Below are 15,000 nucleotides of genomic sequence, written 5' to 3'. Positions count from 1 at the left end.
TGGAAAGTTATTACAAGATGTCAATTTCTGTAAACATTTTGTGGTTTTCTGGGAATGTTGGAAAAAAACTAAACATACTTTTGAAAATTTAAGACAATGGTGGGAAATTGGGAAAACACAAATACAAATGTTTTGTCAACAATATACTGTCAATTCCACAAATATGACAAAAAAAGCTATTCAAATTCTTGAAAGATCTATTGATTCAATTGAAAAAGATTTGTTGGAGAGACATGATCCTGGTTTGTCTCATTGTTTACAACAAAAAAAGATTGAATTGGGGTCCTTTTTAAATGAAAGGGTGAAAGGAGCCTTGGTGAGGTCTCGTTTTGTCTCAGTAAATGAGATGGATGCCCCAAGTGCATATTTTTTTAACTTGGAACGTTCAGTAGCACAGCACAAACAAATGGCTTGCCTCCGTCTGCCTGATGGAAGGGTTACCACAAACATTTCAGAAATGCGTCGTCATGCAGTAGATTTTTATTCCCGTTTATATACCGCAGAACATTGTGACTTGGACTGTGCTGAACAGTTATTTCAAGGTCTTCCTAAACTGGACTCTGATTCAAAGACTGCTTTGGACTCTTTTTTATCTTTCGAGGAGCTTACATCTGCTGCAACACAGCTCAGCTCGGGGCGTTCCCCTGGTGTTGATGGGTTGACATCAGAGTTTTATAAACACTTTTGGAACCTTATTGGTCTTGATCTCTATGAGGTATTTTGTGAATGTTACAAAGATGGATTTTTGCCTGTTACATGTCGTCGTGCTGTTCTTTCTTTGCTTCCTAAAAAAGGTGATTTGTCTTTGTTAAAGAACTGGAGGCCTGTTTCTTTATTGACCACAGAATATAAGATCTTGTCAAAATGTCTTGCTAACAGGTTAAAGAAATATGTACATACAATAGTGCATAAAGATCAGACATATTGCATACCAAATAGGTCAATAATGGATAATTTGTTTTTAGTACGAGACATACTAGACATTTGTAAAGTTTTTAATTTAGGAGTTGGATTAATTGCCCTTGATCAGGAAAAAGCTTTTGATCGGGTAGATCACAGTTACTTATTTAATTTACTTAAAGTTTTTGATTTTGGAGAAGGTTTTTTAAATTGGATAAAACTTCTTTATGCCGGTACTTCATGTATGGTAAAAGTTGGGGGAGATTTGAGTAAACCAATTTCTGTCCAAAGGGGAATACGGCAAGGTTGTCCATTGTCTGGGTTGCTGTATAGTATTGCCATCGAACCCTTACTTTCCATTTTAAGAAAGACTATATGTGGGTTTTCAATACCAAATATGACTTTAAATGTAAATGTATCTCTTACTGCTTATGCCGATGATGTGACTGTGTTGGTTGGCAATGGGAAGGATATTAATGCTCTGTCCGAAGCCCTCCAGTTATATGAGAAGGCTTCATCAGCAAAAGTTAATTGGGATAAAAGTGACGCTTTTTGGGCAGGTCAAGATACTTTATGTTGTGTACCATTACTGCCAGGGAAGCTTAAGTGGGGCAAAGAAGGGTTAAAAATCTTGGGAGTTCATTTTGGTTCAAATGAGTTTCAGAAGTTAAATTGGGAGGGTGTAATGGAGAAAGTTTGCACCCGATTGTCTCGCTGGACTTGGTTGCTACCCAAACTATCCTATAGGGGGAGAGTCTTGATTGTAAATAATCTGGTTGCTTCCACCTTGTGGCACAGATTTAATGTGCTACAACCACCTGCTGGACTGGTGCAAGAAGTACAAAGAAAGTTGGTGACCTTTTTCTGGTCCGGACAACATTGGGTGCGTTCTTCTGTACTGTTTCTCCCGATACAAGAAGGAGGCCACAGTTTGGTGGATATCAGGTCCAGATTAATGACTTTCCGTTTACAAGCTGCCCAGAGACTGTTATATAACAACGAGAGTGTTTGGTTTGACACTGCAGTGGTACTTTTGAGAAGAGCTGGTGGAATGGGACTTGATAAGCATTTGTTTCTGATGAAGCTAGAAGAGACTGAGCTTACAGATCTTACTGCTTTCTACAAATCTGTCCTGGAAGCCTGGAAGGTTTTTGCTTTTTCAAGATCACCTGCAGTACCTGCTGGGATGTGGCTGTTGGAGGAACCTTTGTTTCTTAACCCTTTTCTGCCTTCGAGACTCTTATCCTCAGCTTTTTTGCGTACACGTTTACTGTCTGCTGGGTGCACAAAGCTGGGTCATATACTACACACCAGTTTGGAATCATTGGGCAGGCAAGCTGGGATTAAGTCAACACGAATATTACAAAAACTCACCACAGAGGTGGTTGGAGAACTGGACTTTATCTATCGTTCTTTCTTGGATAACCCAGCTATAATAGATGGATGGAGAAGTGGATTCGAGTATGGTTTTCCCTGTCTGACTGTAAAAGCTGCTGTGGGGGACTGGCAGGAAGAGAAGAAATGTCTACTGTCTTTTAAAACCCCACAAATGGATGAATTTGAGACAGTGGGAAAGAAAGCCCTGTATGTCACCTGTGTTAAGGTGTCTAATTTACGCTCTTTGACTGGGGTCCTCTCAACGAAATGGACAGATATTTTTGGGACTGATTCTTCCCCTAAAGGTAGTTGGCGTATCCTGTACAAACGTCCGATTGACAAGCGGACGGGTGACCTCCAGTGGAGGATTGTACATGGATCTATAGCTACAAACAGACATGTGGTGCATCTTGATCCTAATGTTAGTGTGGGTTGTCCTTTTTGTGCAGAGATTGAATCTGTTTGTCATTTGTTTATGCAGTGTACAAGGTTGATGGATCTTTTTTCCTTGTTAACAGAGTGGGTTACATCTTTGGGAGAAAAGTTTTCTTTTCAGTTGTTTATCTTTGGTCCAAAGTATACTGTTGAGCAAAAGAATGTTTTGGTTTTGCTTAATTTCTTATTTGGTAATGCAAAATTAGCAATCTGGAAAACCAGGAAAAACAAGATATTAGGGCAAGGTGCAGTAAATCCAATTTTTATGTTTTTGGGCCTAGTGGGTTCTCGTCTAAGAGTGGAATACGCATATTACAAGTTGGTTGGGCGTCTACCCCTTTTTATGGAAATGTGGGGGATAAATCATGTTTTATGTACTGTCTATGAAAATGAATTGGTGTTGAATTTTTAGGTTTTGTTTATTTATTTATTTATTTATTTATTTATTTTTTTGGTTTCGTTTTTTGTGGTGGATGATCATTTTATCATCATATTGTGGTGCATGAATATGTTTGTTTATAATTGGTTTTAAAATAAAGGTGTGTTTAAACCTCTCTCACACACACACATACACACTCTCACTCACACACACACACACACACACACACACACTCTCACACTCTCTCTCTCACACACACACACACACACACACACACATACACACACGCCGCCACAGACGGCTCCCCTAAACCAAAGTAAGCTTGTTGATGTGTGTGTGTGTGTGTGTGTGTGTGTGTGTGTGTGTGTGTGTGTGTGTGTGTGTGCGTTCATCCGGGAGAAGTGCCCATATAAGGAGTTCCGCCCTTTATGATGTCACACAGGACCAATGCTCGAAAAAAAACCTCCCGAAACTTGTTTGAATCCTGCAGGAGTGTTTAGAAATGTTGTGTTTAACAGTGTGAATGAGGCAGAATGCAGGAAGCAGCTTTAGAGCCGCCTTTACTCCGCTGTTCTAAATGTGTGTGTGTGTGTGTGTGTGCAGGACGGACTCTCGCGGTGTGAATCTGAACCGGCAGTACGGGAACCCCAGTCCGGATCTGCACCCCTCCATCTACGGCGCCAAATCTCTCCTGCTCTACCACCACGTGCACAACCGCCTCGGCGCCAGCGCTCCCTCCGCCCTGAAAACCTCCAACCAATCAAACACCGCCCCTCCTGTGACCACGCCCACTGAGCTGGAGCGCTGTCTCAACCACCGCAACGAGGCGGAGCGCGGGGACGGGCCGGCCCTCTGCGAGATCCCCATGCAGCTGGAGGAGAGCTGGGAGAAGGGCGGAGTCGAGAGGGAGGCGGGGCCCTGCGATGAGAACGAATCGACGCCGAGCAGAGGTGATGCGCCGCTGGTGGCAAGCCCCGCCCCCTCTGAGCAGATCCCGCCCCAGGAAAGCGGAGTGGCGTATTATATAGACCTGCACGGCCACGCCTCCAAGAGAGGATGCTTTATGTACGGCAACAACCTGACGGACGAGAGTCAGCAGGTGTGTGTGTGTGTGTGTGTGTGTGTGTGTGTGTGTGTGTGTGTGTGACACGAAGACAACACAGTGTCATCTCACTTTCATGTGTTTTCTTCAGTCATTTCATCACTGTTTTTTTACCCTTTTTTCTAGCCATTAAAATACAACATTCAAATGTAATCAGTTATTGAAAAATGTAATTAGTTATTTCAAAATTAAAAATGTAATCAGTTATTTTAAAATTAAAAATGTAATCAGTTATTTTAAAATTAAAAATGTAATCAGCTATTTTAAAATTAAAAATGTAATCAGTTATTTTAAAATTAAAAATGTAATCAGCTATTTTAAAATTAAAAATGTAATCATCTATTTTAAAATTTAATCAGTTATTTTAAAATGTAATCAGTTATTTTAAAATTAAAAATTTTATCAGTTATTTTAAAATTAAAATGTAATCAGCTATTTTAAATTTTAATCAGCTATTTTAAAATGTAATCAGTTATTTTAAAATTAAAAATTTAATCAGTTATTTTCAAATCAAAAATGTAATCAGCTATTTTAAAATTTAATCAGTTATTTTAAAATTAAAAATGTAATCAGTTATTTTAAAATTAAAAATTTAATCAGTTATTTTCAAATAAAAAATGTAATCAGCTATTTTAAAATTAAAAATGTAATCAGATTTTAAAATTAAAAATGTAATCAGTCATTTTAAAATTTAATCAGCTATTTTAAAATTGAATCAGTTATTTTAAACTTAAAAATGTAATCAGCTATTTTAAAATTGAATCAGTTATTTTAAAACGTAATCAGCTATTTAAAAATGTAATCAGCTATTTTAAAATAAAAAATGTAATCAGTTATTTTAAAATTTTCAATTTAGTTATTTATGTTTTGAATTTAATACGTTTTTTTTTTTTTTTCATGTAATCAGTTTTTTTTATCAGCTATTAAATTTTTTTAAAATGTAATCAGTTATTTTCAATATTTAAAATTTGAACAGTTATGAATTTTTTATTTTTATTTAGTCATTTTCAATATTTCAATTTGTTTCTGTTTTCCAGGTGGAGAACATGTTGTACCCGAAGCTGATCTCACTAAACTGCGCCCATTTTGATTTCCTGGGCTGTAATTTCTCCGAAAAGAACATGTACGCTCGCGACAAACGGGACGGCCAATCGAAAGAGGGCAGTGGACGTGTGGCCATTCACAAAACCATCGGCCTGATCCACAGGTACTGACCCATCAGACCCAGTCAAATGTTGAACCGCTGTGACGTGCGTTTGAACGAGTGTGTGTTTCCTGTGTTTAGTTACACACTGGAGTGCAACTACAACACAGGGCGGTCGGTGAACACCATCCCACCCGCCTGTCACGATAACGGGCGAGCCACGCCCCCTCCGCCGCCCGCCTTCCCGCCCAAATACACGCCCGAGGTGTACGAACAGGTGGGGCGAGCGGTTGCCGTGGCAGCGCTGGACATGGCGGAGTGTAACCCGTGGCCGCGGCTGGTTCTGTCCGAACACAGCAGTCTGCTCAACCTGCGGGCGTCCATCCTCAAACACGTGCGGAACAGCAAAGGCCTCGCGAACGACCCCCGCAGGAACGCCAAAACCAGCAGCCCGCCCAAACCCACGTAAGACCCGGGTTCACTGAACTGGACCATAATGACCAGTGTTGGGGTGAACGCATTACAAGTAACTTGAGTTACGTAATAATATTACTTTTTCCAAGTAACTAGTAAAGTAACGCATTACTTTTCAAATTTACAACAAAATATCTCTGAGTTACTTTTTCAAAAAAGTAATGCAAGTTACTTTTTCACATTAAAGCTCTCCTGCCCCCATGCTGAGAAAAAGAAGTGCAGAGGTGTGTGTGTGAACATGAGGGTTATTGTAGTTCTAGACTAAACGTGAGCATTTATCTCACTTGCACAATAAAGATTCTGACGCATTACTTTTCTGAAAAAGTAACTAAGTAACTCAATTAGTTAGTTTTTAAGGGAGTAACGCAATATTGTAACGCATTACTTTTCTTAAAATGTAACTAAGTAACTCAATTAGTTAGTTTTTAAGGGAGTAACGCAATATTGTAACGCATTACTTTTCTTAAAATGTAACTAAGTAACTCAATTAGTTAGTTTTTAAGGGAGTAACGCAATATTGTAATGCATTACTTTTCTTAAAAAGTAACTAAGTAACTCAATTAGTTACTTTTTAAGGGAATAACGCAATATTGTAACGCATTACTTTTCTTAAAAATAGGGCTGGGCAAATTAACGCGTTAATGCGGGCGATTAATTTTTTCAGCTTAAAGCATTAAAAATATTTAACACAAATAACGCAGCGTCCGTTTTTATATCCATTTTTGCTTAGCGTTACATGATCATCACGCTCTTATTCATGTAAATGCTTCCAAACGCGACAAGACACAAGAGAACGCGCTGTATGCCAATGTCCTGTGTGTGTGTGTGTGTGTGTGTGTGTGTGTGTGTGTGTGTGGATGCGTCTCATGTCAGCTAATCAAGGGACACACACACACACACACACACTCGATGCATAGATAGACTCGCGTCAGTTTCCTGCTCACATCGAGTTCTCTTTTGCTCTTGAACAAACAATAACACAGAGGATTTTGAGTATTCTCATATTAGAGTCTTAAATTAGTTAAATAACGTCTTAAATGAACTTAAAGAGTTGTGAGATAATGAGATGCGCGGCTGTTCTTAAAGTGACAGTAGCACTGATGATGATGTCATTAATCATCAAAGAACAAAGGGAACAGAGACAATTGTAGCTTTAATGATGATTAATCTATATTTAATTTATTATTTATGCAGTTAAGAAAGATAACTATTACATTTCTGTATATGTATAACAGGGAAGGCCATGGGTAAATATAACATTTATTATTTTGGGTTTATGTAAAGATTGTTTTAAGTTCACTTAAATTAAAAGTTGTTTTTTTAAAGCCTAATAAATGTTGAAATTGGGAGCTTTCAGTTATACTATAATGTAACGTCATTAATGTTTCATAGAGACTTTAGTATTAGTGATACTGGCCTTCATTCATAAAAACATGACAATACAACACATATTTAAAATATGCTGTCTTTAAATTGTTTATACATTAATTTGGAGAGTAACTGAAATTATTACAATATCAAAATATTAAAAACTTAAAATATTAAAAACTTGCGATTTAATTAGTTAATTTTTTTTAATCGATGCCCAGCACTAATAATAATATTACTTTTTCCAAGTAACTAGTAAAGTAACGCATTACTTTTCAAATTTACAACAAAATATCTGAGTTACTTTTTCAAAAAAGTAATGCAAGTTACTTTTCCACATTAAAGCTCTCCTGTCCTCATGTTGAGAGTTAGTGCAGAGGTGTGTGTGTGTGTGTGTGTGTGTGTGTGTGTGTGTGTGTGTGTGTGTGTGTGTGTGTGTGTGTGTGTGTGAACATGATGGTTATTGTAGTTCTAGACTAAATGTGAGCATTTATTTATCTCACTTGCACAATAAAGATTCTGTTCTCCTCAAAATGAATAAAATCAGTCAAATCAGAGTACTATGCAAACCTCCAATAATTAAATGTTAAATAAAACAACTATTTTTTAATGCATAATCTACCTTTATATTTAATTGACCAATGTCTTGCTGCTGACCTTTTATGGTGAAAATTACTAGATTTTTTGTTTTTATTGGTAAAACTTTTTTCTCCTGCGTCCTATTCTCCCATTATCCAGAGCTGCGCCCTCTACTGTTCATGCGGGAATCTGCATTTTTAACTATTATTTCAATTTTGGTATGAAGAGGTCTTTACCGTTGCACAAAAATATAACTTTTTTGTTATAAAAAATACAAAAACAAGCCCAGCCCAGAGAAAAAGTAACGCAAAAGTAACGTAACGCATTACTTTTCTTAAAAAGTAACTAAGTAACTCAATTAGTTCGTTTTTAAGGGAGTAACGCAATATTGTAACGCATTACTTTTCTTAAAAAGTTACTAAGTAACTCAATTAGTTAGTTTTTAAGGGAGTAACGCAATATTGTAACGCATTACTTTTCTTAAAAAGTAACTAAGTAACTCAATTAGTTAGTTTTTAAGGGAGTAACGCAATATTGTAACGCATTACTTTTCTTAAAAAGTAACTAAGTAACTCAATTAGTTAGTTTTTAAGGGAGTAACGCAATATTGTAACGCATTACTTTTCTTAAAAAGTTACTAAGTAACTCAATTAGTTAGTTTTTAAGGGAGTAACACAATATTGTAACGCATTACTTTTCTTAAAAAGTAACTAAGTAACTCAATTAGTTCGTTTTTAAGGGAGTAACCCAATATTGTAACGCATTACTTTTCTTAAAAAGTAACTAAGTAACTCAATTAGTTCGTTTTTAAGGGAGTAACGCAATATTGTAACGCATTACTTTTCTTAAAAAGTAACTAAGTAACTCAATTAGTTAGTTTTTAAGGGAGTAACGCAATATTGTAACGCATTACTTTTCTTAAAAAGTAACTAAGTAACTCAATTAGTTAGTTTTTAAGGGAGTAACGCAATATTGTAACGCATTACTTTTCTTAAAAAGTAACTAAGTAACTCAATTAGTTAGTTTTTAAGGGAGTAATGCAATATTGTAACGCATTACTTTTCTTAAAAAGTAACTAAGTAACTCAATTAGTTAGTTTTTAAGGGAGTAACGCAATATTGTAACGCATTACTTTTCTTAAAAAGTAACTAAGTAACTCAATTAGTTCATTTTTAAGGGAGTAACGCAATATTGTAACGCATTACTTTTCTTAAAAAGTAACTAAGTAACTCAATTAGTTAGTTTTTAAGGGAGTAATGCAATATTGTAACGCATTACTTTTCTTAAAAAGTAACTAAGTAACTCAATTAGTTAGTTTTTAAGGGAGTAACGTAATATTGTAACGCATTACTTTTCTTAAAAAGTAACTAAGTAACTCAATTAGTTAGTTTTTAAGGGAATAACGCAATATTGTAACGCATTACTTTTCTTAAAAAGTAACTAAGTAACTCAATTAGTTAGTTTTTAAGGGAGTAACGCAATATTGTAACGCATTACTTTTCTTAAAAAGTAACTAAGTAACTCAATTAGTTCGTTTTTAAGGGAGTAACGCAATATTGTAACGCATTACTTTTCTTAAAAAGTTACTAAGTAACTCAATTAGTTAGTTTTTAAGGGAGTAACGCAATATTGTAACGCATTACTTTTCTTAAAAAGTAACTAAGTAACTCAATTAGTTAGTTTTTAAGGGAGTAACGCAATATTGTAACGCATTACTTTTCTTAAAAAGTAACTAAGTAACTCAATTAGTTAGTTTTTAAGGGAGTAACGCAATATTGTAACGCATTACTTTTCTTAAAAAGTTACTAAGTAACTCAATTAGTTAGTTTTTAAGGGAGTAACACAATATTGTAACGCATTACTTTTCTTAAAAAGTAACTAAGTAACTCAATTAGTTCGTTTTTAAGGGAGTAACCCAATATTGTAACGCATTACTTTTCTTAAAAAGTAACTAAGTAACTCAATTAGTTCGTTTTTAAGGGAGTAACGCAATATTGTAACGCATTACTTTTCTTAAAAAGTAACTAAGTAACTCAATTAGTTAGTTTTTAAGGGAGTAACGCAATATTGTAACGCATTACTTTTCTTAAAAAGTAACTAAGTAACTCAATTAGTTCGTTTTTAAGGGAGTAACGTAATATTGTAACGCATTACTTTTCTTAAAAAGTAACTAAGTAACTCAATTAGTTAGTTTTTAAGGGAATAACGCAATATTGTAACGCATTACTTTTCTTAAAAAGTAACTAAGTAACTCAATTAGTTAGTTTTTAAGGGAGTAATGCAATATTGTAACGCATTACTTTTCTTAAAAAGTAACTAAGTAACTCAATTAGTTAGTTTTTAAGGGAGTAACGCAATATTGTAACGCATTACTTTTCTTAAAAAGTAACTAAGTAACTCAATTAGTTAGTTTTTAAGGGAGTAACGCAATATTGTAACGCATTACTTTTCTTAAAAAGTAACTAAGTAACTCAATTAGTTCGTTTTTAAGGGAGTAACGTAATATTGTAACGCATTACTTTTCTTAAAAAGTAACTAAGTAACTCAATTAGTTAGTTTTTAAGGGAATAACGCAATATTGTAACGCATTACTTTTCTTAAAAAGTAACTAAGTAACTCAATTAGTTAGTTTTTAAGGGAGTAATGCAATATTGTAACGCATTACTTTTCTTAAAAAGTAACTAAGTAACTCAATTAGTTAGTTTTTAAGGGAGTAACGCAATATTGTAACGCATTACTTTTCTTAAAAAGTAACTAAGTAACTCAATTAGTTCATTTTTAAGGGAGTAACGCAATATTGTAACGCATTACTTTTCTTAAAAAGTAACTAAGTAACTCAATTAGTTAGTTTTTAAGGGAGTAATGCAATATTGTAACGCATTACTTTTCTTAAAAAGTAACTAAGTAACTCAATTAGTTAGTTTTTAAGGGAGTAACGTAATATTGTAACGCATTACTTTTCTTAAAAAGTAACTAAGTAACTCAATTAGTTAGTTTTTAAGGGAATAACGCAATATTGTAACGCATTACTTTTCTTAAAAAGTAACTAAGTAACTCAATTAGTTAGTTTTTAAGGGAGTAACGCAATATTGTAACGCATTACTTTTCTTAAAAAGTAACTAAGTAACTCAATTAGTTAGTTTTTAAGGGAGTAACGCAATATTGTAACGCATTACTTTTCTTAAAAAGTAACTAAGTAACTCAATTAGTTCGTTTTTAAGGGAGTAACGCAATATTGTAACGCATTACTTTTCTTAAAAAGTTACTAAGTAACTCAATTAGTTAGTTTTTAAGGGAGTAACGCAATATTGTAACGCATTACTTTTCTTAAAAAGTAACTAAGTAACTCAATTAGTTAGTTTTTAAGGGAGTAACGCAATATTGTAACGCATTACTTTTCTTAAAAAGTAACTAAGTAACTCAATTAGTTAGTTTTTAAGGGAGTAACGCAATATTGTAACGCATTACTTTTCTTAAAAAGTTACTAAGTAACTCAATTAGTTAGTTTTTAAGGGAGTAACACAATATTGTAACGCATTACTTTTCTTAAAAAGTAACTAAGTAACTCAATTAGTTCGTTTTTAAGGGAGTAACCCAATATTGTAACGCATTACTTTTCTTAAAAAGTAACTAAGTAACTCAATTAGTTCGTTTTTAAGGGAGTAACGCAATATTGTAACGCATTACTTTTCTTAAAAAGTAACTAAGTAACTCAATTAGTTAGTTTTTAAGGGAGTAACGCAATATTGTAACGCATTACTTTTCTTAAAAAGTAACTAAGTAACTCAATTAGTTCGTTTTTAAGGGAGTAACGTAATATTGTAACGCATTACTTTTCTTAAAAAGTAACTAAGTAACTCAATTAGTTAGTTTTTAAGGGAATAACGCAATATTGTAACGCATTACTTTTCTTAAAAAGTAACTAAGTAACTCAATTAGTTAGTTTTTAAGGGAGTAATGCAATATTGTAACGCATTACTTTTCTTAAAAAGTAACTAAGTAACTCAATTAGTTAGTTTTTAAGGGAGTAACGCAATATTGTAACGCATTACTTTTCTTAAAAAGTAACTAAGTAACTCAATTAGTTAGTTTTTAAGGGAGTAACGCAATATTGTAACGCATTACTTTTCTTAAAAAGTAACTAAGTAACTCAATTAGTTCGTTTTTAAGGGAGTAACGTAATATTGTAACGCATTACTTTTCTTAAAAAGTAACTAAGTAACTCAATTAGTTAGTTTTTAAGGGAATAACGCAATATTGTAACGCATTACTTTTCTTAAAAAGTAACTAAGTAACTCAATTAGTTAGTTTTTAAGGGAGTAATGCAATATTGTAACGCATTACTTTTCTTAAAAAGTAACTAAGTAACTCAATTAGTTAGTTTTTAAGGGAGTAACGCAATATTGTAACGCATTACTTTTCTTAAAAAGTAACTAAGTAACTCAATTAGTTCATTTTTAAGGGAGTAACGCAATATTGTAACGCATTACTTTTCTTAAAAAGTAACTAAGTAACTCAATTAGTTAGTTTTTAAGGGAGTAATGCAATATTGTAACGCATTACTTTTCTTAAAAAGTAACTAAGTAACTCAATTAGTTAGTTTTTAAGGGAATAACGCAATATTGTAACGCATTACTTTTCTTAAAAAGTAACTAAGTAACTCAATTAGTTAGTTTTTAAGGGAGTAACGCAATATTGTAACGCATTACTTTTCTTAAAAAGTAACTAAGTAACTCAATTAGTTAGTTTTTAAGGGAGTAACGCAATATTGTAACGCATTACTTTTCAAAGTAACTTTCCCCAACACTGCTGATGAAGCCCTAACGCTGTGTGTTTTGCCAGAAGCCTGAGCACCTCTGCCTCGGAGAACTCGCTGACCCGGACGCGCAGCACCACAGATGTTCAGGGGGGCCGGCAGACGTCCCCTCAGCTCAAGAGCTCTCCCAGCTTCACCTTCGGGAGCCAAGCCTGCGCTCACGGCCCCGGGGCACATCGGGCCCCTCACAGGAGCCTGGGGCCCGTCAGAGGTCAGAGCACAGTCCTGTATGGATGTGTGTGTTTTGTTTGTTAGCGGTTCAAGTGTGTAGCGCTGAAACCTTATTGTAAATGTTAGAGATCAGCATTCTCCCCAGACCAAGTGTTAATTTCGTTGACGAATAATTTTCGTCATTAATTTTCGTCAACGACCTTTTTTCACTGACGAAAACGAGACGATATCTAAATAAAAACTAGTGTTGGATGACAAAAACTATGACACAAATCAACTGTCATTTTCGCCAACAAATAAAAACGAGACTAAGATGTTAGGGAGGGTCGATTAGGGAAGAGATCGGGTCAGAACTGATCTAACCGCTGGAAAACACGGCTCACACACCCCCAATCCAGCTCCAGAGCGGCTCAATCAATAACACACATTTATGCCAGACCAGTGTTTATGAACTAATGCTGATGAATAATGACAATGTTTACTTTACCATGTTTATATAGTAATATGTTTAAGACGGTTGTAACTGAATATTTTATCTCCTGAACTTGAATGAGCTCCTGCAACTGCAATAGAGGCGCAGACATTTCAAAATAAGAGTCCTGGTGTATTTCCAGCTTGTTTATAATTAAAAGTCACGCATTATATATTCGTTTTTGCTCACACAATAAACTGTATTTAATTTCATTCATAGTCAGGAGGAAAGACCAGCATTTGACACATATTCAATAAAGTATCTGGGTTTTAATAGTTCACTAAAACCATTAAACAAAATCTTCATTACTTGAAATTAAATAAATGTTAACTGAAATAAAAAATAAATAAACAAACAAACTTATTTGAAGCTTTAGCTTAACCTGATATACTAACTAAAATAGAAATACAAAGTGATAAAGACTATATAGATGTTTTTAAAAAACAGACAAAAAGTGAATTGAGCTCTCGTGTATTTTTAATGTCAAAAACAAAATTATGTCAAAATGTCAGTTCAAGTGACAGTCGGTGATGCTTAAAAGCTTAATGGGTTAGTTCACCCAAAAATGAAAATTCTGTCATTAATGACTGAGCCTCATGTGGTTGGACACCCGTCAGACCTCCGTTCATCTTCAGACACAAATGAAGATATTTTAGTGTAAATCTGATGCTCTGAAAGGCCTCCATTGGCTCAACTTTACACTCTCAAGACCCTTAAAAGACACTAAAGACTAAAGTTACAAAGTCCATCTCACTACAGCGGCTCTACAATAACTTTATGAAGACGAGAATAGTTTTTGTGCGCAAAAAAACCCTAAATAACGACTTATATAGTGATGACGATTTCAAAACACGGCCTCATGAAGCTTCGAAGCGTTATGAATCAGTGAGTCGATTCATGATTCGGATCGCGTGTCAAACCGCCAAACTGCTGAAATTTGGCGATTCAAACCGCTGAATCGACTCACTGATTCATAACGCTCTGAACCGCTGAATCGACTCACTGATTCATAACGCTTCGAAGCTTCATGAGGCCGTGTTTTGAAATCGTCATCACTATATAAGTCGTTATTTAGGGTTTTTTTGCGCACAAAAACTATTCTCGTCTCTTCGTAAAGTTATTGTAGAGCCGCTGTAGTGAGATGGACTTTGTAACTTTAGTCTTTAGTGTCGTTTAAGGGTCTTGAGAGTGTAAAGTTGAGCCAATGGAGGCCTTTCAGAGCATCAGATTTACACTAAAATATCTTCATTTGTGTCTGAAGATGAACGGAGGTCTGACGGGTGTCCAACCACATGAGGGTCAGTCATTAATGACACAATTTACATTTTTGGGTGAACTAACCCTTTAATGTATTACAATTGAACTAAACTCATTAGATTTTAGGAGACTAAAACTAGACTAAAACTAAAAACAATTCAGGCGACTAAAATATGACTAAAACTATAAATGGCATTTAGTCAAAAGACTACGACTAAAACTAAATCAAAATTTGCTATCAAAATTAACACTGGACCAAACCAGTCGTAGAGACTTGAGACTTTGAGGGCTGGTAGTTACCCATCCCTTCTACAGCAGCACCAAAGCTCGGCCCGATCGGCCTGAAGGGGGCGCTACAGCGACCGAAAGTACGCAATGGCTCATAACTCCTAAACCGGTTGTCTCAGGCTCAAGTGTCTTACATCGCAAACTTTTGGGGTATTTTAAATTTTTCGAAAAAAACTTCCTTTTGCGAACTAAGTCCTAGGGTTTTCGCCCGATTGAAACCAAACCAGTGCAGAAATAA

At 34.9% G+C, this 15,000-nt stretch overlaps 1 protein-coding gene across 17 annotated transcripts in view; it reads left to right on the top strand.

Annotated features, from left to right (window-relative positions):
* The window catches only part of agbl5 (AGBL carboxypeptidase 5), a 45,178-nt gene that overhangs the window by 11,042 nt on the left and 19,136 nt on the right, over window positions 1–15,000 (top strand). For 16 of the 17 annotated variants that reach the window (XR_013816547.1, XR_013816548.1, XR_013816549.1 and 13 more), the window contains 4 exons: window positions 3,695–4,190; window positions 5,231–5,400; window positions 5,479–5,802; window positions 12,601–12,785. Coding sequence is in view for 12 of the 17 variants with exons in the window: in XM_079817554.1 (XP_079673680.1) it covers window positions 3,695–4,190; window positions 5,231–5,400; window positions 5,479–5,802; window positions 12,601–12,785 (1,175 nt within the window). In the remaining 5 variants the exon portion in view is untranslated. The remainder of the gene's footprint in view (window positions 1–3,694; window positions 4,191–5,230; window positions 5,401–5,478; window positions 5,803–12,600; window positions 12,786–15,000) is intronic. The other variant, XM_079817558.1, reaches the window with a different exon arrangement.

Source organism: Gobio gobio (assembly GCF_949357685.1).
Source record: "Gobio gobio genome assembly, chromosome: 5".
NCBI lineage: Eukaryota > Metazoa > Chordata > Actinopteri > Cypriniformes > Gobionidae > Gobio > Gobio gobio.
Note: the sequence above shows the minus strand (reverse complement) of the source record. Positions and strands in the feature narration are given on the sequence as shown.